Here is a 26,754-nt window from a genome sequence, read left to right as displayed (position 1 = left end):
TTGAAAAGAACATATTCGGTATCAGGTCATACGCTTAAAAAGATCACCTTACGGTATTCTAACCACTCCCATTATTGTCATACCCCCATGGGCCCACGTGCTTGCTTCAATGATGTACAGCAATTGGGTAAAGTGACAAAAGTCCTATTAATTATTGATATTCCTAATCTTATTAGCAATTTAGTTCAGATGACGATGATGAAGAAGACTACGAGGTCTCTGTCCGCTGCTGCAGTCCTGACCTACCTCCTGCAGGCAGTCTCGTCTCCGTAGATTACTCCTCCAGTCAAACGACACTTGAAGATGGTTTGGGTGGATTCCAAGTGGTACCAGACGATGATGATGGTTGGATTTCAGATCAAGATGAGGTCTATGATGATGCCACACCCTCTTACAGTAATAATTGTTTTTTTTACATTGTGTTATTGTGCATTGTTGAAATAACAGTGTGACACATTGAAACAACACTTGTATTATATCTATCATTGAAATTATTATTTCTTTATTTTTTTGCTGGTCCATTGGTAGTTAACAATGACGTTTTGGTGGAGAAGGTCAGAGGTATTTGGTACCAGTCAAACAAGAAACTAACTGGAGAGGTTAAGGAGGTGATTCATTCCACATTCAGTGATCATCCTGATCCATACTCACTACTGATCACTCACATTGAGAGAGTTGGTAAGTTTAATAAATATATACTTGCAAAATTTATTATATTGATGCTAATTAGTTTGATTAGCACTTTAGCATCTTAGCCACTTTTAATTGTAAGAATTAATGTTAGTTAATTTAGCCAAGGATCCTTGTTAAAGTACTCCATGAATAAATGGCCTCATTATAGTTAGGCACAATTAAAAATTAGTAGCCAAATCCCCTGTGTGAAGCTAGTACAAGCAATTGAAAATGGACTTATCCATTTTTCATTTAATGTTTATATACGTTAGGTAAGAATCGTCCTCAACCAAACTCAGTTCCACGTCTAGTAGTCACTGAGTTTCAGGAATGGCGTAAGTCCAGTGGGTGTGGCATTGTTCCCAGCAAGTACCACCAAAAGACTGTACTCTCAGTACTGGAGAGATGCCATCATGTCCTCTTTGATGATTTAGTCTCCATTTTTGACCTGGTGAATGCTGATAGGACTGAGCTTGTTGAGTTTATTAGGATATTACTGGATTCGTTTAGACACACTGATGTAAGAGTGAATATTATATTATTTATGATTTTTCTCATTTATAATAATAATAATGTTTTTTTTGAATAGGCTATATCTTATGCTATCAAGCTTAACCTTCAGGAAGAATTTGACGTCAAGCAAGTAAATTATTAAAGTTTTTATTGTGTGTATGAAGAATTTTTATAGTTGCTTACTCCATTACTGGCAATGGACAAAGTGAATCTTATTGAACGGTATAATTATAAAACTTATGATTATTACTATTGTTGCTATTATTACTTATGATTATTACTATTGTTGTTTTATTTTATTAGATATTTGTCAGATTATCCAAAGCTTCAAGATGATTTCTTAAAGTACCTTGAAGAACTCTACGACTCACCACAAATGCTTGAATCTGTCAAGAGGTACTTCTTCATTAGTAGCTCTGACTATATATACCATCTTTGTTTATGCAGTGACTTGTTAAAGAAAGGGATTTGCTTCTCTGCCAGCGATAAACTGAGTCATCACCAGCTGGAGAAATTAAGCATTAGATTAGTCAACTTTTTTAGACTATCAATATGTAAGGGGAGAGTACTAAAAACTGCTTCAAAATTTTTCCTTTCGCTCTCTTTCTCTCATTAGCAAGCTACCCAAAGATTTTTGAACGAAAAGCAGTTTCTTCACTTAACTATTTACTGAAAAAGAAATACATTGATGTATGTTAGTACATTTTTTAATGCATTTATCTTTATTTCTCATTTAGCATACTTTGTCTGATATTGCTGTGTTAGAAGTGAGCTGTAATAGTTTAAAGACTATAATAATTATTAAATAAAATATTTTATTACTTTAAAATTGTCTTTAATTTTAGGCAGCTGTTAAAGGTAGACCTTCCCTCCAATATCACTTAATTACAGAGCTGGTCTGCTACAATGACCTACCTGCAGCTGCTCATTATTCCAAGCATTATCAGTTAGCATCAAACCAGCTCCCTCCTTCGCTCAATGAGTACATGAAGAAAATGGACTCGGAGCCCAGTCGTCCATTGTACCCTCAGTGTAGTGCCATACTGGCTAAGAATGTACAGAAGCAGATCAACGATGTGTTGTATGTCCCAAAAGGAGAGAGAAAGAGGAGGGAGGAGAGTTTTAAAGTTGCCCAAAAATTACCTCAAAGTCCCTGTTATTGTATATGCCCCTGGCCAAATTTTGGCAAAAATTACAAGGAAAGAATTCTTCATTTTTATAACTTTATCTGATGCATATAGATGTACTGATGTTGCGTAGAAAGTTTGAGTTGATTCCGATCAAAATTGGATTTTTTACGAATTTTTTAAGTGGCTCAAAAATCAAGTCAAAGTCCCTGTACTATAGTACATGGTCCCAAGGCAAATTTTGGCAAAAATGACAAGAGAATTCTTCATTTTTATAACTTTATCTGGTACATATACATGTATTTATGTTGTGTAGAAAGTTTGAGCTGATTCCGATCAAAATTGGATTTTTTATGAATTTTTCAAGTTGCTCAAAAATGAACTCAAAGTCCCTGTACTATAGTACATGGTCCCAAGGCAAATTTTGGCAAAAATGGCAAGGAGAGAATTCTTCATTTTTATAACTTTATCTGATGCATATACATGTACTTATGTTGTGTAGCAAGTTTGAGTTGATTCCAATCAAAATTGGATTTTTTACGAATTTTTGAAGTTACTTAAAAATCAGCTCAAAGTCCCTGTACTATAGTACATGGTCCCAAGGCAAATTTTGGCAAAAATGACAAGGAAAAAATTCTCCATTTTTATAACTTTATCTGGTACATATACATGTACTTATGTTGTGTAGAAAGTTTGAGCTGATTCCGATCAAAATTGGATTTTTTACGAATTTTTGAAGTTACTCAAAAATCGGCTCAAAGTCCCTGTACTATAGTACATGGTCCCAAGGCAAATTTTGGCAAAAATGGCAAGGAGAGAATTCTTCATTTTTATAACTTTATCTGATGCATATACATGTACTTATGTTGTGTAGCAAGTTTGAGTTGATTCCAATCAAAATTGGATTTTTTACGAATTTTTGAAGTTACTTAAAAATCAGCTCAAAGTCCCTGTACTATAGTACATGGTCCCAAGGCAAATTTTGGCAAAAATGACAAGGAAAAAATTTTCCATTTTTATAACTTTATCTGGTACATATACATGTACTTATGTTGTGTAGAAAGTTTGAGCTGATTCCAGTCAAAATTGGATTTTTTACGAATTTTTGAAGTTACTCAAAAATCGGCTCAAAGTCCCTGTACTATAGTACATGGTCCCAAGGCAAATTTTGGCAAAAATGGCAAGGAGAGAATTCTTCATTTTTATAACTTTATCTGATGCATATACATGTACTTATGTTGTGTAGCAAGTTTGAGTTGATTCCAATCAAAATTGGATTTTTTACGAATTTTTGAAGTTACTTAAAAATCGGCTCAAAGTCCCTGTACTATGGTCCCAAGGCAAATTTTGGCAAAAATGACAAGGAAAAAATTTTCCATTTTTATAACTTTATCTGGTACATATACATGTACTTATGTTGTGTAGAAAGTTTGAGCTGATTCCGATCAAAATTGGATTTTTTACGAATTTTCGAAGTTACTCAAAAATCGGCTCAAAGTCCCTGTACTATAGTACATGGTCCCAAGGCAAATTTTGGCAAAAATGACAAGGAAAAAATTCTCCATTTTTATAACTTTATCTGGTACATATACATGTACTTATGTTGTGTAGAAAGTTTGAGCTGATTCCAGTCAAAATTGGATTTTTTACGAATTTTTCAAGTTGCTCAAAAATGAACTCAAAGTCCCTGTACTATAGTACATGGTCCCAAAGCAAATTTTGGTAAAAATGACAAGGATAGAATTCTCAATTTTTATAACTCTATCTGATGCATATACATGTACTTATGTTGTGTAGAAAGCTTGAGCTGATTCCGATCAAAATTGGATTTTTTACAAATTTTTCAAGTTGCTCAAAAATGAACTCAAAATCCCTGTACTATTATATTTGATTGAAAATTGCTATTAGACTTTTCTATTCTTAATATTACATGTTCTTATACACATACAGTACATGTACATATAAATTTATTAGAAAATTTCATTAGGTGTAAAAGGGCTGGCTTACAACAATCATCTCCTTATCATGTGCTGAAGCTCCCTACCAGGAAGATTACATTCGTTGATAATGAAAAAACCTTTGCTATGTGTAAGGACCGTTTGACTGAGGTCAGTAGCTAGAATTGAGCATTAATAATAATGTGTGTGTGTGTGTGATTCTGTTAATATTTGATAGACTGGTGCTGTTATTGGTATCGATGCTGAGTGGAGGATAGCAGTTTGTAATAATGGGGAGGAAAGGTAATTCCTGTTATTGTAATTGTCTCCTCTTGAGTAACCACCTCATGTTTAAGACCACTTTTAAATAAGCCACTTTTAAATATTTTTTAAGACCACTCCTCTGTAAGACCGGTCTTTGGTCTCTTAATAGGAGGGACTGCTGTGTTTATTTTAAATTCCTCTCTCTCTTTTAGGCTATCCTTGTTACAGTTAGCTGTACACGATGCCATATTCCTCTTAGACCCTCTCGTACTTCCAGAGAGAATCCCTCACGACGAACTGACCAGGTTCATCAATAAGATTTTTGGCTCTTCGAAAACCCTCAAATTAGGTATTGTAATAATGTAATATCAACTCTTTATTTGTGGGTGTGTCTTGTCGTTGTCAAGGTTACGAGGTGCATGGTGATTTGTCAATGCTGGAAAGGACTTGGCCGTTCATTGGAGCTGCTTTGAGGAAACCCAAACGTGTTGTTGATCTCAAATTTATGAACGAAATTGTAATTTTAAAAATGAATAGACCATTATTAGTTAATTTGTGTAGATTAAAAATTCTGTTAATGAAGTGACGACGCCTCCTCCCGTTATAATCAAAAAGATATCGGAGCCTGGTTTCCCAGTTCAATATGTTAACAGCATAGGAAGAGGTGGGTGTGGTCTATATTTATTAGTTAATTAGTATGCTATGAATTTTAATTAGGTTTGAGTAAAGTTGTGCCACCTGCGTCGTCCTTTCTCCCTCTCACTCCTCCTTCACCTTTCCTTCTGTCTCCTCCTCCTTCACCTCTCCTTCTCCCTTACTCTCTTCCTACCCCTCTTCCTTCTCCCCTTCTTTCTCCTTTATCTAAGACCAGTTTTACTGGTTCTGGTCCTAGTGGCCTCAGTTTGTTGGTCAAAGAGTGTTTGGGTAAGCCGTTGGATAAATCACTCCAAATGTCTGACTGGGACAGACGACCACTGCTCAATGAGCAAGTTAAATATGCAGGTACGGTATGAACAATTTAGTATAATATTCTTTAAGACTGCAACAAAAACTAAAGGCCTTTCTACACTTCTAATGCAGTTTGAACTAGATTAAAACTGAGTGCTAGTCTAGAAATGCTTTAAATACTTATTTTTTGCCTTTTTAATTTCAATTCCTCTCCTTCTCTCTCCTTTAGCTCTTGATGCATTCTGTTTATTAGAAGTCTATGATTATCTAAAGGCTTACATTGTGAAGGAATGTTCTGGTGTTCCTCTAGAGCCGACACTTGATTATCAGAGAGAAAGGACGAGGCTGGAAAAGCAAAAGAGGAGGAATGAAATGAAGCAGAAGAAAGCTTCCAGCATTGGGAGCACGTCATGAACTAGATCGTTTCATAATCATTTTTATAATCACTTCATTGACTCTATCAATTCTATGATTGTAGGAATATCGTTTCATAATATATTATCCATAATCTTGTTTCTATGATTGTAGGAATATTGTTTTTTTGTAAATGATATATTCATAATTATTTTGTTTTTAATTTGATTCTACTCAAAAATAAAACAAAAAATGTTAAATAATATTCTTAGTCATTTTACAACTTCCTTGTTAACACTTCAATTTGCTAACAAAAAAATCTCAGGTGTTAACTACAAAAGAGAAAACAGTACTAATAATTATTAATAATGTGCTTCATTATTTTGCATGCTGTTATTAATAACTTTGATATGATTATGCTGTTTGTGGGTTGTAGTCTTGTAGTGCATTGAGGGAGAGCTCATCCGACTGTTTTAAAAATAAAGACTGAAAAGGAAGAATTACTACAATGCTAATCAACTTAGACATAAAAACATTTCCACCCAACCTTATCATTAATCCAATAACTTATGTAGTATAGTTGTAGTCTAGTCAGGATGCAAGGCACCCAACGAATCAACAAATTTAATAATAATAGTCGGCCTACTAACTAGGCCTACTATATATCTTAATCCTTTACTATCTCTGACTCTGTTTGTTGTTAAAATGAAGTCAACTGGATCTGCTATGATATTTCTATTGTTCCTTATTGTGCTGCCTAATAGCAGATGTGAAGAAGCACCACCTATACCCAATAATACATCAGGTACTATATTGATCTATAAGTATTTGAATTTGCTATCAGATACTTATAATAAGTTGAACTATTTCTTGTATATACATTGTCTCTTTTACGATTTATATAGGCGTTAGACTGTATCTTCCTTTTAAATCAAGAGAGCTCCAAACATACTCAATCATAAGTGCAGAAATGTTTTATGATAAAGATCACAGCACTACAGATACCAGCAGTGATGGAATTGTTGATGCTTTGTGGTGTCAGAGCTCAGATCCAGAAGCTGTTGGTACTTGGTATTTCCCTAATGATACAGAAGTGCCTGCTTTTGATGGAGAGTTTGGCAATGACTCAGCTCCAAGACCAGTCTTTGCTAAAAGCTTTGATGGACAAGTTGCACTAGCAAGGAGAGAAGGACTCTTAGGATATGAAGGTTTATATAAGTGTGTCATTCCTGATGAGGATGGAGTGAATCAAACACTAGTAGCTGGAATATATAGGACTAGGCTTTATAAAGCTAATGGTTAGTATGTCCATGTACAATTAACAGAGTTTATAATTGATTTTATTTTCGTAAATATAGAGGGGCCTCGTTTATCATCAGCTGTGACATACAATCTAATCTCAGTGCTACCTCTTCATGCATCACTCAATTTCAATGTCACAAGAAGTCCACCTACCTACCTCAACTGCACTGTCAATGATACAATATCACTTTCATTCAGTCGTACTGTATTAGATGGACCTAGCTCAGTTACAGGAGTTAGTGTAGCAGTGACAGAGAGATATGCTGGTCGTTATGAATTCATAGTTTCTAATAATAGAGTGACTGACTCTGAAGCTAATGGGATTGTTGCAGCTATTGGTGATTCTAGATCTCTCACTATTGGAGGTTAGCAACTTTAGATTAGTCTGTATATGTTCATGCTGGCAAATACAATACAAGCTCACAAAATAAGCAAACACCATAGGAATTGTTTTGAGAAAAATTTGCTCTGCTAAAACACTTCGGTTTAATGAAGTTTGCATTTCTGAAATTAATGAAATTAAAAACATTACTATCATTGTCTACATGTAGCTTCAATATTTGTTTCTATTTGTTTCAGTTGCTGAAGCTCCTACTGGTTTAGCTGTAATGCTAACTGGTTCAACTACAGTACAAGTCTCTTGGTCACATCCAGGCACTACCCCACACAGATATGAAGTCTTTCAAGTGCACAACAACAGGACACAAAGTGTCTTCAATACTTTAATGGATACTACTGCTAATATAAAGGGACTCACTCAAGGAGAGAGCTACACATTCTTTGTAATAGCCATTTCCCTCAACACCAGTAGTGGAATACTGCTACCAAGTGAACACAGTACACTTGTATCAATATCAATACCAAGTAACAAACCTTCTACTACTTCAACGTCATCAACATTAATGAGGTCTTCAATGGCTCTAACTCCATCACTGATTAGTAGCAGTTCACAGGTTGTCCCAACTAGGTCTCCGAGTATTAGCCAGTTTCCATCATCCTCTCCACAACCATCAGTAGTTCGACCTACCCCTGGTAATGTTGATGACCCTGACACATCCAGTGTAGGACTAACTGCTGGTATTGTGCTTCTCTCTGTGCTCTCATTCATACTGCTAGTACTCATTGTTGCACTTATTGGTGGGATAGTGGCCATTAGCATGACAAAGCCCAAGAAGAAAAAGAATCAGAACAAGGCATAAAATACAAATACATGCATGTACATAATATCATGCATAATTTGACATAATTATAAAGTAGCAAAATTTAAGTTTTTTAATGCATACAAAATTATAATTCAATCATTTGTTCCCATGTATCTCAGGATAAGGCAACGATTAATGTATAAATGAATATTAATTATTATTAGTTCATGAAAAAGGAAATAAATCACAGATGCATGGGAGGCTAGGAATAAAGTGTCATTTATAAAACAACAACAACAACAACAATAATAATAATAACAATGCTAATAAAACTTGAAAAAATTTACTTTGATGAATAGGACAAGCACATATTTACATGCAGCATAATTTGTGTGTTATAACATTGAGGGGAGCTCATCCAACTGTTTAAAAAACAGATTACTGAAAAGGAAGAATTGCTACAATGTTAATCAACTTAGCAATGAAAATATTTATGTAGTATCTAGTCAGGGTGCAAGACACCCAACGAATAAACAAACCAGACTCACTATAATGTTCATCTTTACTGATCTCAGGCTCTATTTTTTGTCCATCTCTTTAGTCAGCTGGATGTGCTATGATATTTCTACTGTTCTTTATTGTGCTGCCTGTTAGCAGAAGTGAACCAGCACCACCTCTACCCAATAATTCATCAGGTACATTGTTGATCTAAGTATTTGAGTTTGCAATTGGATACTTATAATTTGTTGAACTATTTCTTGTATAAACTATACATTGTCTCTGTTACCATTCATATAGGTGTCAGGCTCTATCTTCCTTTTCAATCAAGAGAGCTCCAAACATACTCAATCATAAGTGCAGAAATGTTTTATGATAAAGATCACAGCACTACAGATACCAGCAGTGATGATGGAATCGTTGATGCTTTGTGGTGTCAGAGCTCAGATCCAGAAGCTGTTGGCACGTGGTATTTCCCTAATGATACAGAAGTGCCTACTTTTGATGGAGAGTTTGGCAATGACTCAGCTCCAAGACCAGTCTTTGCTAAAAGCTTTGATGGACAAGTTGCACTAGCAAGGAGAGAAGGACTCTTAGGATATGAAGGTTTATATAAGTGTGTCATTTCTGATGAAAATAGAGTGAATCAAACACTAGTAGCTGGAATATATAGAACTAGAGTCTATAAAGCTAATGGTTAGTATGTCCATGTACAATTAACAGAGTTTATAATTGATTTTATTTTTGATAATATAGAGGGGCCTCGTTTATCATCAGCTGTGACATACAATCTAATCTCAGTGCTGCCTCTTCATGCATCGCTCAATTTCAATGTCACAAGAAGTCCACCTACCTACCTCAACTCCACTGTCAACAATACAATATTACTCTCATTCAGTTGTACTGTAATAGATGGACCTAGCTCAGTTACAGGAGTTAGTGCAACAGTGAGAGAGAGATATGCTGGTCGTTATGAATTCATGGTCTCTAATAATAGAGTGACTGACTCTAAAGCTAATGAGGATTATGTTCCAGCTTTTAGTGATTCTAGATCTCTCACTATTGGAGGTTAGCAGCTTTAGATTAATCCATATATGTACATGTAAACAAGATTACATTGAAAACATAGAAATTTTGCACTAAGTCCACAATAGGTTTCTTTTAAAGCTGCAATAATTGTTTCTATTTGTTTCAGTTGCTGAAGCTCCTACTGGTTTAGCTGTAATGCTAACTGGTTCAACTACAGTACAAGTCTCTTGGTCACATGCAGGCACTACCTCACACAGATATGAAGTCTTTCAAGTGCACAACAACAGGACACAAAGTGTCTTCAATACTTCAATGGATACTGTTGCTAATATAAAGGGACTCACTCAAGGAGAGAGCTACACGTTCTTTGTAATAGCCATTTCCCTCAATACCAGTAGTGGAATACTGCTACCAAGTGAACACAGTGTACCTGTATCAATATCAATACCAAGTAACAAACCTTCTACTACTTCAACGTCATCAACATTAATGAGGTCTTCAATGACTCTAACTCCATCACTGGTTAGCACACGACTTAGCAGTAGTTCACAGGTTGTCTCAACTATGTCTCCCAGTATTAGTCAGTTTCCATCAAACTCTCCACAACCATCAGTAGTTCGACCTACCCCTGGTAATGTTGATGATCCTGACATATCTAGTGTAGGACTAACTGCTGGTGCTTTGGTAATCTCATTGCTCTCGCTCACACTGCTAGTACTCATTGTTGTGCATATAAGTGGGATAGTGGCCATTAGAAAGACAAAGCCAAAAGAAGTAAGAGGAACAGGAATATGAGACACAAATACAGATACATGTACATAATATCATGCATAATTTTACATATAAAGCAGCAAAATTTAATGATTTTGTATGCTTACAAAATTATAATTCAATCATTTTGTTCCTTCGGCTTCACTTTGTATCGCAATAATTAAATAATTTATAAATGAAATTAATATTAATTATTAGTTGATGAAAAAAGGAAATAAATCACAGATGAGAGGGGGCTAGGAATGAAGTGCCATAATTTATAAAACAATAATAATAATAATAATAACAATAATAATAATAACAATGTCATAATTTTGTCTAATAAAACTTGCAAAAATTAAAAAAATAAGATGAATGGGACAACACCGCATACATACATGTACACAAATAGCAATAAATTCTTATACACACAGTACAAGCTAAACTGGAGGAGACACATAAAGAAAGGAACCAGGAAAGTTACGTTGACTGAGCTGGTATAAGTTGTTCTGATCCTTCTCGGTCAATTGTATCTCCAAATGATTCGTTACCCGATAATATTTCTTCGTCATCATCACCGTTACTAAAAATAGGCTCAACCCCACGAGCAAACATCACCAATAAATGACGATGGACTCTAAAAGAAGATAGAGGGCAGATAATACATAATTATCGGCCATAATTTAAAAAGAGAATTTTTGTATCTGCTCACAGCCTCACATCCTGAACTTTGTTATGTTGCCATATAACTAAACGACACCCACCTGACTTCAATGTCAACTCTGTTAAGGTCGTCTCCGTCTATATTCCAGTGACTAGATGGAAGGATGTCATGTGACTGCTGTCGTCCTATCCTTCCTCCTCCTCCACTTCCTCTCATTCCAGCACTTCTGTTAGTCACTTCATCATCATCTTCTCTGGTCTAAGGACAGTGAGAGATACAACAATTTATTTTTTGATACATATTGGTATAGAAAGTTTAAACTGATTCCGACAAATAATTTTCGAGTTATGAGCACTTTGAAAATTTTGAAAAATACCCAAGGCTTATACATGTAGCCCATGGTTTGTTCAAAAAATGGCTCCAAAATCACCCCAAATTCTTATTAGATTTTCTGATACATATTGATGTCCTTATGCTATGTAGAAAGTTTGAGTCAATTCTGACAAAAAAAATTTGAGTTATGGCCATTTTAAGAAATCAGCCAATTTTTGAAAAATACCCAAGGCTATAGCCCATGGTTTTTTTCCAAAAAATGGCTCCGAAATCACCCCAAACTTTTACTACATTTTCTGATACATATCGATGTCCTTATGCTGTGTAGAAAGTTTTAGCTGATTCCAACTTCAATTTTTCGAGTTATGGCCATTTTAAGAAAATGCCAAAATTCTGAAAAGTATCCAAGGCTATAGCCCATGATTTTTTCCAAAAAATGGCTCCAAAATCACCTCAAATTTTTATTACATTTCCTGATACATATCGATGTCCTTATGCTGTGTAGAAAGTTTGAGCTGATTCCAACATTAATTTTTCAAGTTACAGCCATTTTAAGAAAATGCCAAAAATCTGAAAAATATCCAAGGCTATAGCCCATGGTTTTTTCCAAAAAATGGCTCCGAAATCACCCCAAATTTTTAATACATTTTCTGATACATATTGATGTCCTTATGCTATGTAGAAAGTTCGAGTCAATTTCAATAAGAAATTTTCGAGTTATGGCCATTTTAAAAAATTGGCCAATTTAAAAAAAAATACCTAAAGCTATGCCCATGTTTTTTTCTAAAAATGGCTCCAAAATCACCCCAAATTTTTATTACATTTTCTGATACATATTGATGTCCTTATACTATGTGCAAAGTCTGAGCTGATTCTGAGCTTAAATTCTGAAGTTATGAGCATTTCTTTAAAAATACATTTTCTGAGACATATTGATATTCTTAATGGTACATGTATGCAGAAAGTTTGAGCTGATTCCAACTAAAAGTTTTAAAGTTATGATCGATCAAATAAGCCAAGCCCATGTTTACATGCACATGCATTTACATACATCTGATACAAGATTTATTTCCTCTTCAGCCCTCTGGGGTTGAGTCAAAATCTCTCGAAACTTAAACTCTTTTACTCTGTATATCTGTACATAAGGAAGATTGAGCTACGAGAGAAATAAAAAATATAAAAAACGCCCTCCCTTCTCCCCTCTTCCCTCACCTGTGTAACTCTCCTTTGATGTATAAACCATTTCAAAGTGTCCAGTTTCCCACGTCCCCTAACCAATATGAGGTCTAACCCTCCGTTCGCCTGATGGGCCCACGGGGAGAGTCCCTCCGGAGCCTGACGGGATCTACAGGTCAGCGGACACGCTATGACAGTTGAGTATGTCCCCGTAATTCGCTTCCACTCAAGTTGATCGGCCGATCCTATAGTCACGGGCATTAATTGGAATGGGGGATATTAGCGGAGCTTACTGTCAACGTTAGAGTAGGAGGCGGCCATTACTGAAGCGCCTTTCTCGTTTAGTGCTCCACCATGGGGCTCTTGGACTCCGTCAAAATTACTACATTTTGGGCACCTGAGAAAGAAAATACACATTACAATCCTCCTTCCCTCTTTCTGTCATCTTTTACTCACTAGTCAGTACCACAGTGATAGAGACAGTGTATCAGTTAATGTATCCCTTACCTTGAATAGCATTTGTCTCTCTCGGTTCTGTTGGATAGAGTGTCATTGTCTGTCATTGGTATGTACATCACTTCTGTCTCAAAATCACTACAGGGAGAGAGAGAGAGAGAGAGAGAGAGAGAGAGAGAGAGAGAGAGAGAGAGAGAGAGAGAGAGAGAGAGAGAGAGAGAGAGAGAGAGAGAGAGAAAAAGAGAGAACAGAAACAGAAAGTTAATGGGATATGTAGTTACAAAGTACATACATATACATGTATATATATTATAATTGTACATGCATATAAAGACTATAAATACAATAAAAGTAAACAGAGAGACAATGACTCCATTTTACCAACTATTCACTAAGAACAATAGAAACAATTCCCCAACCATATACACGTACACAACCCACATAAAATTAATTCATTAAGGCATTTTGTTGCACTGGATAATAACACAAAAATTACAAGTATACAAAAATATATACTATAATATACAGGGTTATACTATGATATACAGAGTTATACTGCATACCGTTTGGTTAATACAGCTCTAATTTGAGCAATGTCCACTCTTCTTTGCCCCAGCCAAGTAAAGTCGTTAGTAAACATTGTTGCTTCAGCCTGAACTCCATAAGAAAGGGCACCAGCTGAAAATAATAATAACTGTCCTGAATTAAATAAACTGCATACATCAATGGGTGAGGAAGAACCTGAAAGAGAGAGAGAGAGAGGGGAGGGAAGGGGAGAGAGAGAGGGGTGGGGAGAAGATTGAAAGAGGGAGAAAAAGAAAAAAAAAGGAGAGGCAGAGAGAGAAGATAAAGAGAGAGAGAGAAGATAAAGAGAGAGAGGTGGGGAAAGGAAAGGAGTAGTAGTGATAATAAAATAATAAATAAACAAAGTGATATGATACACACACGTGTACTTATTGCTTACCCAATAAAACCTGAGCAGCTGCTTCCTTTGGATTCCTAGTGCCAAGCACAGACCATGCCACTGAGTTAGAAAACCCAGCTGGTATTATCCCCAGTCTTATATTAGGCTGTACAGGAACAAACCGACCTCGTCTCAAATCAATGCCAGCTGATTGCTGAGTCTGCAATATGAGACCGTTGAGTACCTCGTTAAATATACCATCACCGCCGACAACAATAATCCTGTGAAACAAGATATGGAAAGGTGGAGGGGAGGGAGTCTTACCCGTCATACTGATCCACTGCCAAACTTTGAATAATCTCACGAGCTTGGAATCTTCTCTGAGTAACTGAGAGAAAAGTGAAGTGAGAAGGAGGAGAGATATAAAGAGAGATGCAATAATCTTAGCATACCAAATATTTCTGTGTGGACATTAGCTAGTTTAAAGAGAGGCTCCACTTTAGACCAGGTGGATAAGCTGCTTCCGTTTCCACTGGTTGGATTTATAACAACATATAATCTTCTTGGACGATGACCAAAATCTACACACACAAAAACAATAAAATAAAACAAGTTTGAAACACAATGAAACTGTTGTGCATTGAAAAATAACAATCATGGAAGCTTATGAAAACCAACTCCAGTTGAAAATAGAAGCTACATGTACATGTATGAGCTAAAAGTGAAATTAGATGTTTGTACGTGTACATGTACATGTATTTCATAGATGTATTTACCAACACAAGCCACTAAACTGATAAAGTACATGCACACTTACTATGGAATTAAAGATATCAGTTACACTGCACACATACATGTACTGTATTCACAGACACACACTGATAATCAAACTTGATACTCATAACCACATAATTATGTACATGCTTCATACTTTCATACTTTCATACTCCCATGCTCATAATCTCATACTCATGTTCCAATACTAATACCATATACGCCATATATTTCGCAGGGGGGATGATTAAAAATTCGTGAAATTAAAATCCACAAAATAGCGTGCTGATTATAGTAGGTGTGGTAATAAGATTTAAAATTGCAACATTTTTATCCGCATATGTAAAAATGCAGGAAAATCACAAAAAAATTTACACGCGCGAAATATATGGTGTACGTGGTACTCATCATACTCGTATTTCTTTACTCATTTCCTACTCATTCTCTCTCAGATCACATACTCTGTATCTGTTGGCTGAGGTATTCTCCCCAGGTCTGGCTAGTGGCTGCTGGGTGAGGGTCTAACGGTTGACAGGTCACCTCAACGAGGTCTCCACAGGACCCCGGCTTCGACTTGAGGGCATGTATCACAAACTGGGTACCGTGGACGTCGGGTCTTCCACGGGAATTTATAACAACTACGGCAAATATGTCTGCCAGCGAGAGGACTTCTTTATTTTGAGTACCTCCTGAGAAAAATGGGCATTAATTGAAACACACACAAATTTTAATTATTGCTTAGAACAGAATATAAATAAATGTATGATTTTATGGATTTCTTTCTTACTCTTTCCTGCCCAAGTCCACTGTAACATGTCGTCTTCAAGTCTCAATATGCAGCGTTTCCCTTGAACTTTGAATTTTCCCGAGAGCCCAAACTCCCCAGTGGAGGCACTAGCAGTGCTCACCCAGTTACTGCTTGGGCCTAATAAACTGTCACCTCTTGCCTCTACACTGGTCAGCGATACTTCGGCAAGATCAAGCATTGGGAGCCTGTCCCTGCTGTAGACTGAGCTCCCTCCATTAGGAGGTTGGGGCATCGGTGAGTCGTCTATAACATCTTCCAAAGCAGCAGCATCTTCCTCTTCGTCTTGGCCCGTTAGCAGTTGAATCGGTCGGTTTGGTATAGGCTTGGATTTAACTACAACGTCTTCTTCTTCCTCCTCCTCATCTTCATCTTCCTCGAGGCGTCTCGGGGAGAAGAAATCCTGTTGAGTCGATAAAGGCATAGCTACACTGGCGGCCATTTTCTTTAGTTCTAAATAAAGCGCGTCACGTGATCTCAATTAATAATTATAAATATCAAAAATACCGGTAATTTTTTGGAAAAAGCTCTCCAATTTAAAAGTGATATTTTTTTACATCAATTTAATGTACAACAGGATTGAGTGGTTCTGCTCTTATATCATTTAAATTAATTTCAGAATCTAGTTCTTCATCTAGCTCGCCAATCACAGCTCTACAAAAAACAAAAAAAAAAAAAAATTAAAAACCACCTTTTCGCCTGCTCTCTGTCTCAGACTTACATATTGTCACCTCTAATGATATAAAGTCCTAACTGAACCTGTTCCACACCACTACTGCTGGAGTAAACCCTCTCATGGCTATTGGAGAGGATTATGTTAACCGTTTGATCAAAACCTTTTAATGTCCCCTATTAAACATTAAAAAAATTCAATCAATTTTTTTTCAGTCAATTTTTAAATTAATTTTTAGCATGGTGCATGTAGTGGAGATTTAAATATTTGGCTACACTGTTTTCAAGGTTTCCCATTAGACTTGGGCTCAGCTAATGCATATACATACTTATACTGTTCTAAAAATTTGAACAGATTTCAATTAAAATTATAAATTTTTAAAGGTGCTCAAAATCTAGTCAAAGTCCCTGTACATGGTTTTGAGCCAATTTTTACCAAATTAAAAAGGAAAAAATTCTCCATTTTTATATTATTTTAGGATACATATACATGTACTTTTGTTGCATAGAAAGTTTGAGCTGAATTCCAACCAAAATTGGATTTTTTTACAAATTTTTAAAGTTGCTTCAGAGCATGCTTTATGGGAAACCTTGACTGTTTTTAATATTAATAATCAATGTATCACTTCATCACAAGAATTAGGATGAATATTTAATGGTGGACTTAAAATAGGCTTTGGATTATTATTTTTTTAATTAGAAAATGGCGCCAAAACTACAAACTTACCACAATTACTCTGCCATCACCCGTAATTATTGATACTGAACCTAAAAATAGTTAAGGAATAAAGCAAAACAAAAACCAAAAATAAAAATAAAAAAGAAAGAGAGGATACGATTAACATATGGTTCTATGGAGCTTAGAGCCATAATTTATAGTGGAGGCCTGGAGGGTGCGGTCAAAATAATTAAACGTAAACCTCGCCTTTAATGGGTGTGGCTCGTTTCTAATCCCACCCACTTTTAAGTTGAGGACGTGGCATTGTCCATCGTGTCTAGAACAACGACGACAAAATAAGCGAAGCAAGGTCATTATAATAGAGAGGCCACCAATAGGAGGAAGCATTTAGAGCTGTTTCAAAGTAGGTCAAGCCGTTTTCTCTATGTCCTGTGAATGCCTCTCTTCCTATAGTTTTTATCCTGACCACCCCTTCCTTCCCATTTTACAAACTTCATTTTTATTATACTACTCAGTGTTCGTTTTCCCTAAGGTAGCCATGGGTCTGACAATCTCTAGTTTGTTTCAAAGACTGTTTGGCACAGAAAGCATGAGAATATTAATGGGTAAGAACCAGAAGGAGTTAATTAAATGGGAGTGGCTGTGAAAATGGCCAATTAAAATTTATTTTTGTTTGAAATGTAATAAGAGAGGCTGTTGGCTACATATATGAATGATCATTTTATTTATTTATTTGTTGTTACTAGTCGGTTTGGATGCAGCTGGCAAGACGACTATACTGTATAAATTGAAGCTAGGAGAAATAGTCACCACCATTCCCACCATTGGTAAGCAACCATAACAAACGAAGTACTACTTAAAATCTCGAAACTCCCAATTCAAAAAAAGAATTAAGCTCCTAAATTATCCTTTACCACATTAAATCCATTAGGATTCTCTCATAGCATTGTTGTCCAGAAAGTGGAAGGTGAGGAGCTGCTTTAAGCCTCTTATGAAACAATAAGCTCCATATGCTGCCATTTTGTCTCTAAATTCACCAAAAATAATTAGCTTGGGTTAATATTTTTATCTAAAATTTCATTTTAAAAATTTACCAATGATGAATATTATGTAAAAATAGTATTTCTTTTCTCTTCGTAGGTTTTAATGTAGAAACAGTTGAATATAAGAACATCAGTTTTACCGTGTGGGACGTGGGTGGGCAGGACAAGATAAGACCATTATGGAGACACTACTTTGTCAACACACAGGTTATTATAACTAGCGGGTATGGTTCATCATTGCCCCTCCCCTTTAGGGATTGATATTTGTTGTCGACAGCAATGACAGGGAGAGAGTCAAGGAAGCTAAACAGGAACTAGACGCCATGGTAAATAACAATAAATAATAATAATAGATAATAATAATAATAATAACAATTATTGTTTTTTTAGTTATCAGAGGATGAGTTACGTGATGCCGTGTTGCTAGTGTTTGCCAATAAACAGGATCTGCCCAATGCCATGTCAGTCTCTGAAATAACTGATGCACTTGGACTGAGAGATGTCAAGAACAGGACTGTAAGTTAAGAGAGAGTGAGAAGATGCAGTCATTACTTATAATGATGATAAATTAACTTGATTCTTTTAATTTTTTTCCTCATTATTCATTCTTTCTCTTTATTAATCATTCATAACAAATAACTAAAATGATTCTTTTGATTGTTCTAGTGGTATATTCAAAGCACGTGTGCTGTTCAAGGCACTGGTCTATATGAAGGCTTAGATTGGCTCTCACTACAACTCAAGAAATAGACACAATACTAATGAGTGCTAATGTTGCTTGATCCTTTATCTTGTGTTTCTACATATTATACACTCTCCTCCCCCTCTCTCTCTCTCTTTCTCTATTTTCATTATAATAATACTGTGTACAGGAAACATCATTTTGAATTTATAATTATGAGACACTTATCATTGTTATTATTATTGTTATTATTATTATTATTATTATTATTATGAATTTTCTCTCTTCTGTTGTTTGTGTGTATCTATGTACTCTTGATGTGCTATAGGATATGAATGTAATTTTTCTCTTTTATTTCAATGTATATGTGACTCTATCACTCCTGGGAATTGCTTTGCTATAGTTCAAATGTCTTCATCGTCCTGCTCTGCATCAACATCAAACAACTGGACCCTCCTGCCACCAATGGATACCTACAGGAATACATGTACATCAGTCATACATTGCCAGCAGAGACACTAGATAAAGTAATGAAGAGTAGCAACCAGATACCCTGTACTATTTATAAGGGTGTTTCGTCAAAAATAGCTATGAGAGAGTTCTCCATTTTTATAAATTTTCTGATGTGTATACATTTTCTTATGTTACGTAAAAAATTTGAGCCAATTCCGCTCAAAATTGAATTTTTAAGTTGCTCAAAAATCTGGACAAAGTCCCTGTACTATAGTACAGGATACTTTGTCAAAATGGCTTGGAGAGAACTCTTCATTTTTATTACACTTTCTGAGACAGTGTCTTATAATCGAGACATGATCTCACTTACAACAGCTGCCAGTTTTCTTGATCCTGACACCTCAAGACTTTTGGCTTGAAATCTTCCTAAACTCGTGCCTTGTGCTAACTCCCTTCCAATATCCACTCCACTCAGCCTTTAGCAAAGCAATTGAATGCATGAATAAGTATTAGATAAATAGGTATTACTTATTCTGTGTATGTACTACATACATTTGAATTGAATCTTGCAACACTTCACAGCCAATTAGATTCAAAGTTACTGTAGAAACGGCTGCCATTGGTAACTGTGCCACCATGTATGAAGCTCCATTATAGAGAAGGAGAGAGAGAGTATCTCCATTGTACACAGACATATCATAAATATGATATCTGTTTAAAGAAAGAAAATATAAAAGTATGTGACAGTCCTAACTCTAAAATACTTTTCAGTTCTTTCTTCTTCATTTTCTGATGTGCACTGGACAAAAAACGAACCATACTTCACTTCACTATTAATAATAATAATAATAATGATAATTATAATTGCTTAAATGATGCCACAACAACAGATGCTTGTATATTTGCATGGTAGGAGCTGAATATTTCTAGGATAATGAATGCATTCACAGGTCCTTCTCATCCTAATACGTTTACATGCCCTAACCTATCTTGATCGTGTTCCAGTGTAGCTATTTGGTGCTCATTAATTGGAAACAGACAGCTAGAACTGCCAGTATCATTAGAGTACAACGTTACCCTGTATATAGTAAACAAACTCGATATTATGTAAATAAGAGAACAAGGCCTCACAATGACTTCATCCTGCTTGAGAGATTTGAGCTGCAGAAATAATAAGAAATCAATCGCATATTAACACCTTTAGTACTTGTAATCAAATAGTTTTAGTGATGTCTTTTGAACAAATAAAGACTGCATCGCCTCCTATTAATAGCAATTAAACAAAGCAAAGAGAGAGAGAGAGGGAGGAAGAGAGAGAGTTACTTTGGTTGAATTAAATGCTTTGTTGACTGATGATTGCAGCGACTGGTACAACTGCATAATACTTTTATTTGTTTGACTCTTGATCAGCCACGGGGCAACTAACATCAACAACCAACAAAAATGAAAAGAAAGATTATAAAATATTGTGAATTTGTTACTAATTAGCATAGGTATAGCTACCAAATTTTCACTCAGCATGATTATATTGGAAGATATTCAAGAAAATTGATAATGATACATACCTTCTCTGGTTAAACTGGCTGTATCACTTAATATCTTGTCCCATATTGTCTGTGAAGGTTCCTACATTTTAAAAAAGGAATTTATTACAAAATGCAAGAGTATACTTATACTTACTTCCACAACTGACAAATTTTTTGATAACAAATACTACAAAAAGAAAAATAGACTCAACCACACAAACTGGATACCCAAACCTGTCCAACAAGGTCTAGACTAAATGCTTGGCCATGCCCTTCGGAATGAACCGGTTTTAACCGCTTCCTCAGGAAATCAATTATCATTTGAAGTTCTTCAGGAGTAGGTCCCTGAGAGAGAGAGGAGAGGGAGACGATAAAAAAAGGGGAATGTCAGTACCTCTTCTATGGGTGGAGTAGGAGCTGGCTCACCAGCTAACTTTATAATAACTATACATTGCAATCATGTGATATAGTCATATCTCTCTCTCTCACTCACTTGTGTACAACCAAATGAAGAATATTTTAAGGTTTTGAAGCGATTCATCAGTAACACTGTAACAGTTAGAAGAGATTTAAAGTATGTGTAAGTATATGGAGCTTACTAAAGAAACTCTTGAGCTTTAAGAGCAAAACTTCCAAGGACTTGCATGCAGCCTAGTCAATATAACACGGTCTATACTCTTGATATTAATAAAGCAATACGAGTCAAGATACAAGTCCCAATCTCTCCCCCATCCCTTCCCTTTTTTATCACTTTATTCCTATTATATTGACCTTGCAATGTCTCTGTACTCAATCCAATGCAGCCAAACACATTATCCCATCCAGAGACACCAAACAGATCATGGAGGTGGAAGTTGAGTGCCTCAATTGCTCTAGAGAATGAAAGAGGTGGAGGGAGAGAAGTAGTAGCAGGCTTCTACTTGTTTAAGTGATTTATGGTGTATCTTCGTAGGCTTTTGTAAGACATTTCAATAGAAAGGCCAATCTTTTTGACTCCCTAAAGAAATAATAGAAATAACACCATTACGATTACTTGTATTATACTTTTGCTGTTAGTTCATCAACCAAAAATGATTTTAGTTCTGCTCTGTAGAAATGAAACTGTACAGTTGCAATTGTTTATGAAAACTAACCTTGCTTGGCCACAGGCTAACAAAATAATGTATTCATCCATTAATTGAAGACAGGAGGGCAAAGTCTAGATGAAAAAAAAAAAAGAAAAAAAATGTAACCCGCACATGGTTGGGCTCGAACCAACAACCTTTCGGTTAACAGCCGAACGCGCTAACCGATTGCGCCACACGTGCTAGTTGTGGCAGGAAGAGAAAAGTTTTGACTAAATATATTCCACCCAATAGTTGATTTGCTTTGAATAACTACTTCATATCTAATGTTTTGACTAGTCACAGCACTTCCAGCTACGTGTCATGTTGTGAATGTGCCTTTACTTTTGCATATCGCTCCATCTTTTTATCCACTGTCAACAGACCATCTTCCCAGGCATCAGTCATAGCTCGAATCACATCTCCTACATACGCCATGACAGATAAAACATGATTATACTTGACGGCAACAAAATGAAGTTCGTTAACTTTATTGGCTAGCAAAGACGTATCAACCTAGAATTTAAAAACTAGTCGCTCAGTCTTCTCAAACTCTCTCTCTTACTAAATTATAAAAGAGGGTGTTGTTTTCATTGCAGCTAACAGCTGCTAGCGTACAAAAATTGTGTGACATTTTTAAACTAATAATTGAAGATACGGTCATTCCCTTTATATAGCAATAAAATTAATAATAAAAATGGACTGGTAGATACTTCAGAGAGAAGAGAAAGAGATGTAATGTGAAGGACTCCATCGATAACAATGTGTATATGACCACACTAAAGAACACAATCATGTAGATACATAAAGCATAATAATGTAGTTGCATACTTCATCTCCTGCTAATAATAATGTCATTGAGCTATGGTGATAATGATAATAATAATGATAAATAACGATTATAATTGCATTCCACCTTAAATGAGAGATATATTTGCTTGATGGTACTGACTCCTTGCTAAATGCAAAATAATAAAAATAGGAAAAATTAATAATAGTTCCTAGGCATGCTGTATTAAAATTTGAGTTGATTTCAAATCGCAAATTGAGTTTAAAGTTTCCATACAAAGTGACAAAATGCAATAACTAACTGTGTCACGTTGTCTTCTTCATCGTCACTCATTTCACTTAAGATAAAAATAAAAGAGATTAAGACAAAATTACACTCTCTTACTCGTTTTCAATTAAAGGCAATGGAGGGAGAAATCGAACAGAATTATCTTTATATGAAGTATTAGACCTAATAAATAACAATAATAATGATAATAATAATATAATAAGGATAATGATGCTTGATGATGGTTGAAATATGATATCAAATGTTTATAATGCAATTATAAAAACAAAAGGAAATATCAGAGATATTACATACTTATTGAGCAAAACGGAAGAGGAAGGGGGCATGGTCGCAGGGGGAGGGGCCTCTATCCATGTCAGAACGGTAATCTTAGAAGAGCCTAGTTTGAGTTTTTGAAGCATTTCGCCTTTCTCAATAGACACTTCAATCAAGACACCATCAGAATAACCGATTGCCAATACTAAAATATTTAATAATAATCATAATAATTATAATTAATTCAATTATGCATAATTGGCATTGGGTGTGTGCTGCTAAAACGCATACCAATGATGCCATAGTGCAGATGGACATTATTATAATTTAAATAATAAGAATAATACAGGCAGTCATTTTATATTGAGACCAATGAGACATGATACGAATACATGTAGATACATGTAGTTTAGGGCCAGCAGTTCTGTGGCTTCATGTACGTGTAATTATGTATTGGATCAAGTTACAAGAAGAAATTCTATAAGAATACTCAATACTATATTTGATAATAAAAACATTTGACAAGTATCACCATTACAAAATAAAAATACAATTAATAATGTTAATTGGCTAAATTCCAGCAATGATGATGTAACTATCATGACACACATCACTACTTCACATTCCAACTTTATTACCTTTCCCATCGGGTCGCCATGACAACGCATTAACGGGCGTATCTCCGGGATCCACCGACCAAACGGAATCCCACGACAACCTTTGAAGAACAACCTGTGAAAAACTAACAATGATCACTAGTTCATACCCTCCAATACGTGCATACAAATCAATATACAAAGTGTTAACATCATAGCTGTAATATACTTTACAAGCAGCCACACCTCCAGAAATAGGCGTGGCATTTATTCTCATATCTTACCGAGCCATCTTCAAGTGCCAAAGCGATAACGTCCATTCTAGGAGACCATTTGCTCAACAAAATGGCTGAGGGGAGAGACTTCTCGCCTCTAAGCTTGTAAGAGAGGTCTTGTTCTTCCTCCTCCATGGTGGGTTCCACGTGGGTATACACCGGATACCCTAAGCCTGGTTTGTAAAATTCCGGATACTAAAGAGTAAGTAGTGCCATCTTGTCTCGTAGGGAGGCGATGTTAGTTTTATTTTTGTTTATTTTAGAGATTATATAAATTATCCTTGTACGTTCTGGTGGATTCTATGAAGCTGAGGGCCTGTGAAAGATAGAGGACAAGGCTGGAAGCTTTCCGTCTACAGCCTAAGGATGATAATGGCGGTTTTCTTTAGCTGTTTCTCTGCTGGTAGAGAGAGAAGAAGTAAGCTCATTCTTATAACCTGGGTATTACTATTGACCGTCTTCTCTTTTGTGTAGGCTCTGCTGGTACAAACATGTAAGTATGTGAGAGTATACATGTACTAGTATGTTTAAATGTATAAATGTATTTTTGAAGTTTAATTTCTCTGGTGTGAACAATTGTGTGTCTATGTGCATTTTGTTTTTCTGCAATATATTATGTAATTATTATGATTTAATGATATTATTTTGAGCAAATAGGATTTTTTTGAGCAAATATGGTGTTGTTTTTGTAATCGTATTTCTGTATTTTTATGACTTCCTCACTCTCTCTCTCTCTCTCTCTCTCTCTCTCTCTCTCTCTCTCTCTCTCTCTCTCTCTCAGTGATCTTAACACTTCACCTGTTGCACACAGAGGTATGTCAAGTGACCCGTTTTTATTAATTCAATTTATTATTAATTAAAATATTCTCCCCCTCTCTCTGACTCTCTCTCCTACAGGAAGCAGTCCATTGCAAGCTGAGATAGTTTGTGTTGAGCTACTTAAACGTACCAATGAACCACTAGGACTGAGACTAGAGGGTGAGGGGGAGAGAGAGAGAGAGAGAGAGAGAGAGAGAGAGAGAGAGAGAGAGAGAGAGAGGGAGAGGGAGGGAGGGAGGGAGGGGGTCAAAAAGAGTGAGAGGGAAAAATGGAAATGGACAAAAGGAAAGGAGGTAGATGGAGACAAGAATACTATCATATGTTGTGTTTACGTATGTTAATATGCTCCTTAAATAAATCTGTTAATATGTTTGTTTAATAACTGTATTGATTACAAATCTGTTTTTATGTCTCTCCACACCTTTTCTCATCCTCCCCCCCTCTCTCCCCCTCTCTCCTTCAATCGTTATAATATTAGGAGGTACAGATTATGATCAACCCGTCAAAGTAGCCCAGCTTTATCCAGGAGGCGTGGCTTACATGTGAGTAGCGGTGGTTATAAGTTGTGTGCTTGTACATATACTAATTTGATGTTATGTGTTAGATCGATCAGTGTAATTTGATCCTTGCCATCCCTTTTCTCTCCTCTTCATTCTTCTTGCTTGTTCAAATTGTTCGTAATAGTGTACACGTACATATTCTAACACCCTCTCTCTCTTTACTCTTTTCCTCCTCCTCCTCCTCCTCCTCCTCCTCCTCTTCCTCCTCCTCCTCCTCTTCCTCCTCCTTTTCCTCCTCCTCCTCCTCCTCTTCCTCCTCCTCCTCCTTGTCTGTAGGAGTGGTGCTCTGCAGCTTGGAGATAAAGTCCTGAGCATTAATGGAACCGTGACTGAGAGACTCACGAATTCTGAGGTGGTTGCTTTACTCGAGAACTCTGGGAACATTGTTAACCTCGAGATTGCTTTTGAGACATCTTCTAAAGGTAGAACATTGTAATGAGAGAGAAAGAAGGAGGGAAAAAGAAGGAGAGAGAGAGAGGGAGAGAGAGAGAGAGAGAGGGAGAGAGAGAGAGAGGGGGGGAGGGAAAAGAGGGAGAGAGAGAGAAGAGACAGGAAGGCAAGGTGCATATGCACACACGTCTTGTACATGGGTTTAATTGGTTAATAGTAAATGTTATCTTTCATGAATTTGATAATTTAATATAAAATTTGTCATCAAAGGCAGCACAAGAAACAATTAATGTCATTATTAAATTAAAAGATTACATTATTATTATATTATTGTTATTATTTTAGGTATACAGAAGATAGATGATGGAATGGAGTTAAAAACAGCATTCATAACAATGTCGTGCGATCCTAGTCTATTTCCTGGTTTTGTCATTAGCGGTAAGCATAAGAATATAAGTAACAAGAACATACACTCTCTCTCTCACTCACTCTCTTTCCCCCTCTCCCCCTTTTCTTCTCTCCAGGTGGTCGTTTAGAAAACAGACCTATTACCGTATCCCATGTTAAACAAGGCTCCTATGCCTACAGGTAATAGTCTCTCAGTTCTCTCATTATAATCATGATGTCACCTGTAGGAAGGGGATACTAAGAGCCGGGGATAGGATCCTACAGATTAATGGTGTCGATATGAGAGGAGCCTCCAGGAGTGAGGCCGATCAGCTACTGGTCCCATCAGTTGATGGACTGTGCACTCTTCAAATTGAGTACGATATCCCAGTTCACGGTGAGTCCCTCTTTGTAACCGTGGCAACCTTTGTAGTTGCGTGGCTGCTATGGTAACCACTATATTATTGAAATACGAAGTCTTGATTAGTTTTCATTGTTAATTAAATGTGTATGCATGTGTTAATTTTTAATCTGTTGGTGGCTAATTGGATGCTTCTCCTCAGTTGTTAGGTGTTGTTGGTTACTAAT

At 36.0% G+C, this 26,754-nt stretch overlaps 8 protein-coding genes and 1 non-coding gene across 10 annotated transcripts in view; 5 read left to right on the top strand and 4 right to left on the bottom strand.

The window, feature by feature from the left end:
• The first annotated feature begins 10 nt into the window (after window positions 1–10).
• LOC109584345 (exonuclease mut-7 homolog) lies at window positions 11–6,060 on the top strand. The gene is made up of 18 exons (XM_020000050.1): window positions 11–127; window positions 177–396; window positions 529–678; window positions 945–1,192; window positions 1,262–1,315; window positions 1,361–1,407; window positions 1,489–1,581; window positions 1,633–1,739; window positions 1,802–1,875; window positions 1,923–1,952; window positions 2,031–2,266; window positions 4,300–4,420; window positions 4,488–4,552; window positions 4,726–4,862; window positions 4,921–5,030; window positions 5,075–5,177; window positions 5,231–5,515; window positions 5,691–6,060. Exons 1-18 carry the CDS (start codon window positions 110–112, stop codon window positions 5,873–5,875), a joined length of 2,283 nt encoding a protein of 760 aa, XP_019855609.1. The 5' UTR covers window positions 11–109; the 3' UTR covers window positions 5,876–6,060.
• A 412-nt stretch (window positions 6,061–6,472) lies between these two features.
• LOC109583787 (uncharacterized) lies at window positions 6,473–8,448 on the top strand. Its single transcript, XM_019999258.1, has 4 exons — window positions 6,473–6,620; window positions 6,721–7,113; window positions 7,174–7,482; window positions 7,697–8,448. The coding sequence occupies exons 1-4, from the start codon at window positions 6,521–6,523 to the stop codon at window positions 8,314–8,316; spliced, it is 1,422 nt and encodes a 473-aa protein (XP_019854817.1). The 5' UTR covers window positions 6,473–6,520; the 3' UTR covers window positions 8,317–8,448.
• Window positions 8,449–9,167: 719 nt separating this feature from the next.
• On the top strand, window positions 9,168–10,654 carry LOC109584317 (uncharacterized). Its single transcript, XM_020000010.1, has 3 exons — window positions 9,168–9,453; window positions 9,514–9,825; window positions 9,953–10,654. Exons 2-3 carry the CDS (start codon window positions 9,738–9,740, stop codon window positions 10,579–10,581), a joined length of 717 nt encoding a protein of 238 aa, XP_019855569.1. The 5' UTR covers window positions 9,168–9,453; window positions 9,514–9,737; the 3' UTR covers window positions 10,582–10,654.
• A 71-nt stretch (window positions 10,655–10,725) lies between these two features.
• Window positions 10,726–16,137, bottom strand: LOC105314130 (ceramide kinase-like). Its single transcript, XM_019999986.1, has 12 exons — window positions 15,631–16,137; window positions 15,305–15,532; window positions 14,522–14,650; window positions 14,394–14,457; window positions 14,130–14,350; window positions 13,729–13,906; window positions 13,217–13,303; window positions 13,003–13,106; window positions 12,746–12,954; window positions 12,585–12,689; window positions 11,301–11,458; window positions 10,726–11,173 (listed from the first exon to the last, which is right to left on the bottom strand). The coding sequence occupies exons 1-12, from the start codon at window positions 16,088–16,090 to the stop codon at window positions 11,017–11,019; spliced, it is 2,100 nt and encodes a 699-aa protein (XP_019855545.1). The 5' UTR covers window positions 16,091–16,137; the 3' UTR covers window positions 10,726–11,016.
• A 41-nt stretch (window positions 16,138–16,178) lies between these two features.
• LOC100640983 (U6 snRNA-associated Sm-like protein LSm8) lies at window positions 16,179–17,244 on the bottom strand. The gene is made up of 4 exons (XM_003383009.3): window positions 17,157–17,244; window positions 17,048–17,088; window positions 16,370–16,497; window positions 16,179–16,302 (listed from the first exon to the last, which is right to left on the bottom strand). Exons 1-4 carry the CDS (start codon window positions 17,188–17,190, stop codon window positions 16,212–16,214), a joined length of 294 nt encoding a protein of 97 aa, XP_003383057.1. The 5' UTR covers window positions 17,191–17,244; the 3' UTR covers window positions 16,179–16,211.
• An 18-nt stretch (window positions 17,245–17,262) lies between these two features.
• LOC100633115 (ADP-ribosylation factor 4) lies at window positions 17,263–19,108 on the top strand. The gene is made up of 7 exons (XM_003382949.3): window positions 17,263–17,402; window positions 17,453–17,604; window positions 17,746–17,826; window positions 18,140–18,249; window positions 18,297–18,368; window positions 18,433–18,558; window positions 18,709–19,108. The coding sequence occupies exons 2-7, from the start codon at window positions 17,538–17,540 to the stop codon at window positions 18,790–18,792; spliced, it is 540 nt and encodes a 179-aa protein (XP_003382997.1). The 5' UTR covers window positions 17,263–17,402; window positions 17,453–17,537; the 3' UTR covers window positions 18,793–19,108.
• LOC105314126 (anaphase-promoting complex subunit 4-like) lies at window positions 18,905–24,204 on the bottom strand. Of its 2 annotated transcripts, none has more exons than XM_019999972.1 (28): window positions 24,020–24,204; window positions 23,778–23,871; window positions 23,179–23,344; window positions 22,981–23,046; window positions 22,898–22,933; window positions 22,723–22,764; window positions 22,638–22,668; window positions 22,520–22,585; window positions 22,372–22,473; window positions 22,152–22,322; window positions 21,837–21,901; window positions 21,748–21,790; window positions 21,624–21,700; window positions 21,475–21,575; window positions 21,303–21,354; window positions 21,197–21,252; window positions 21,098–21,147; window positions 20,938–21,048; window positions 20,858–20,890; window positions 20,743–20,803; window positions 20,501–20,598; window positions 20,385–20,440; window positions 20,309–20,338; window positions 20,163–20,255; window positions 19,942–20,007; window positions 19,706–19,888; window positions 19,548–19,653; window positions 18,905–19,197 (listed from the first exon to the last, which is right to left on the bottom strand). In XM_019999972.1, exons 1-28 carry the CDS (start codon window positions 24,143–24,145, stop codon window positions 19,129–19,131), a joined length of 2,250 nt encoding a protein of 749 aa, XP_019855531.1. In that variant the 5' UTR covers window positions 24,146–24,204; the 3' UTR covers window positions 18,905–19,128. The 2 variants fall into 2 exon arrangements, with proteins under 2 accessions (XP_019855531.1, XP_019855536.1); XM_019999977.1 differs by having other exon boundaries at window positions 19,730–19,888; window positions 24,020–24,203.
• On the bottom strand, window positions 21,937–22,010 carry Trnan-guu (transfer RNA asparagine (anticodon GUU)). The gene has a single exon. It is a non-coding gene; the product is annotated as a tRNA-Asn (tRNA).
• Window positions 24,205–24,220: 16 nt separating the features above from the next.
• Window positions 24,221–26,754, top strand: part of LOC105314121 (glutamate receptor-interacting protein 2-like) — a 7,398-nt gene continuing 4,864 nt past the window's right edge. Inside the window, exons 1-9 of the mRNA XM_019999964.1 lie at window positions 24,221–24,428; window positions 24,485–24,503; window positions 24,792–24,823; window positions 24,908–24,988; window positions 25,308–25,371; window positions 25,666–25,811; window positions 26,125–26,217; window positions 26,304–26,367; window positions 26,415–26,563. Of these exons, the coding sequence (XP_019855523.1) occupies window positions 24,377–24,428; window positions 24,485–24,503; window positions 24,792–24,823; window positions 24,908–24,988; window positions 25,308–25,371; window positions 25,666–25,811; window positions 26,125–26,217; window positions 26,304–26,367; window positions 26,415–26,563 (700 nt within the window). The 5' untranslated portion in view covers window positions 24,221–24,376. The remainder of the gene's footprint in view (window positions 24,429–24,484; window positions 24,504–24,791; window positions 24,824–24,907; window positions 24,989–25,307; window positions 25,372–25,665; window positions 25,812–26,124; window positions 26,218–26,303; window positions 26,368–26,414; window positions 26,564–26,754) is intronic.

This window comes from Amphimedon queenslandica, unplaced genomic scaffold (genome assembly GCF_000090795.2).
Source record: "Amphimedon queenslandica unplaced genomic scaffold, v1.1 AMPQUscaffold_13516, whole genome shotgun sequence".
Classification (NCBI taxonomy): domain Eukaryota; kingdom Metazoa; phylum Porifera; class Demospongiae; order Haplosclerida; family Niphatidae; genus Amphimedon; species Amphimedon queenslandica.
This window is presented reverse-complemented; position numbering and strand designations above follow the sequence as displayed.

What these genes read in the sequence shown, in the direction of transcription:
- LOC109584345 (XM_020000050.1), top strand. An exon ending in TGATGCCACACCCTCTTACA is followed by an intron (nt 397 to 528) that starts GTAATAATTGTT and finishes GTCCATTGGTAG; the next exon opens with TTAACAATGACGTTTTGGTG. An exon ending in TGAGCAAGTTAAATATGCAG is followed by an intron (nt 5,516 to 5,690) that starts GTACGGTATGAA and finishes TCTCTCCTTTAG; the next exon opens with CTCTTGATGCATTCTGTTTA.
- LOC109583787 (XM_019999258.1), top strand. Translation starts at nt 6,521, where the DNA reads ATGAAGTCAACTGGATCTGCTATGATATTTCTATTGTTCCTTATTGTG. An exon ending in TATACCCAATAATACATCAG is followed by an intron (nt 6,621 to 6,720) that starts GTACTATATTGA and finishes CGATTTATATAG; the next exon opens with GCGTTAGACTGTATCTTCCT. An exon ending in TAGGCTTTATAAAGCTAATG is followed by an intron (nt 7,114 to 7,173) that starts GTTAGTATGTCC and finishes TCGTAAATATAG; the next exon opens with AGGGGCCTCGTTTATCATCA.
- LOC109584317 (XM_020000010.1), top strand. Translation starts at nt 9,738, where the DNA reads ATGGTCTCTAATAATAGAGTGACTGACTCTAAAGCTAATGAGGATTAT. An exon ending in TAGATCTCTCACTATTGGAG is followed by an intron (nt 9,826 to 9,952) that starts GTTAGCAGCTTT and finishes TATTTGTTTCAG; the next exon opens with TTGCTGAAGCTCCTACTGGT.
- LOC105314130 (XM_019999986.1), bottom strand. Translation starts at nt 16,090, where the DNA reads ATGGCCGCCAGTGTAGCTATGCCTTTATCGACTCAACAGGATTTCTTC. An exon ending in CCTCAGCCAACAGATACAGA is followed by an intron (nt 14,651 to 15,304) that starts GTATGTGATCTG and finishes TTGTGTGTGTAG; the next exon opens with ATTTTGGTCATCGTCCAAGA. An exon ending in AAATAAATCTTGTATCAGAT is followed by an intron (nt 11,459 to 12,584) that starts GTATGTAAATGC and finishes CACTGTCCTTAG; the next exon opens with ACCAGAGAAGATGATGATGA.
- LOC100640983 (XM_003383009.3), bottom strand. Translation starts at nt 17,190, where the DNA reads ATGGCTCTAAGCTCCATAGAACCATATGTTAATC. An exon ending in CATAGAACCATATGTTAATC is followed by an intron (nt 17,089 to 17,156) that starts GTATCCTCTCTT and finishes AACTATTTTTAG; the next exon opens with GTTCAGTATCAATAATTACG. An exon ending in ATCATTAGAGGTGACAATAT is followed by an intron (nt 16,303 to 16,369) that starts GTAAGTCTGAGA and finishes TGTTTTTTGTAG; the next exon opens with AGCTGTGATTGGCGAGCTAG.
- LOC100633115 (XM_003382949.3), top strand. Translation starts at nt 17,538, where the DNA reads ATGGGTCTGACAATCTCTAGTTTGTTTCAAAGACTGTTTGGCACAGAA. An exon ending in CACCACCATTCCCACCATTG is followed by an intron (nt 17,827 to 18,139) that starts GTAAGCAACCAT and finishes TTCTCTTCGTAG; the next exon opens with GTTTTAATGTAGAAACAGTT. An exon ending in GAGATGTCAAGAACAGGACT is followed by an intron (nt 18,559 to 18,708) that starts GTAAGTTAAGAG and finishes TGATTGTTCTAG; the next exon opens with TGGTATATTCAAAGCACGTG.
- LOC105314126 (XM_019999972.1), bottom strand. Translation starts at nt 24,145, where the DNA reads ATGGAGGAGGAAGAACAAGACCTCTCTTACAAGCTTAGAGGCGAGAAG. An exon ending in CTCTTTCTCTTCTCTCTGAA is followed by an intron (nt 22,474 to 22,519) that starts GTATCTACCAGT and finishes TGCTATATAAAG; the next exon opens with GGAATGACCGTATCTTCAAT. An exon ending in GAGTACAGAGACATTGCAAG is followed by an intron (nt 21,355 to 21,474) that starts GTCAATATAATA and finishes TATATTGACTAG; the next exon opens with GCTGCATGCAAGTCCTTGGA.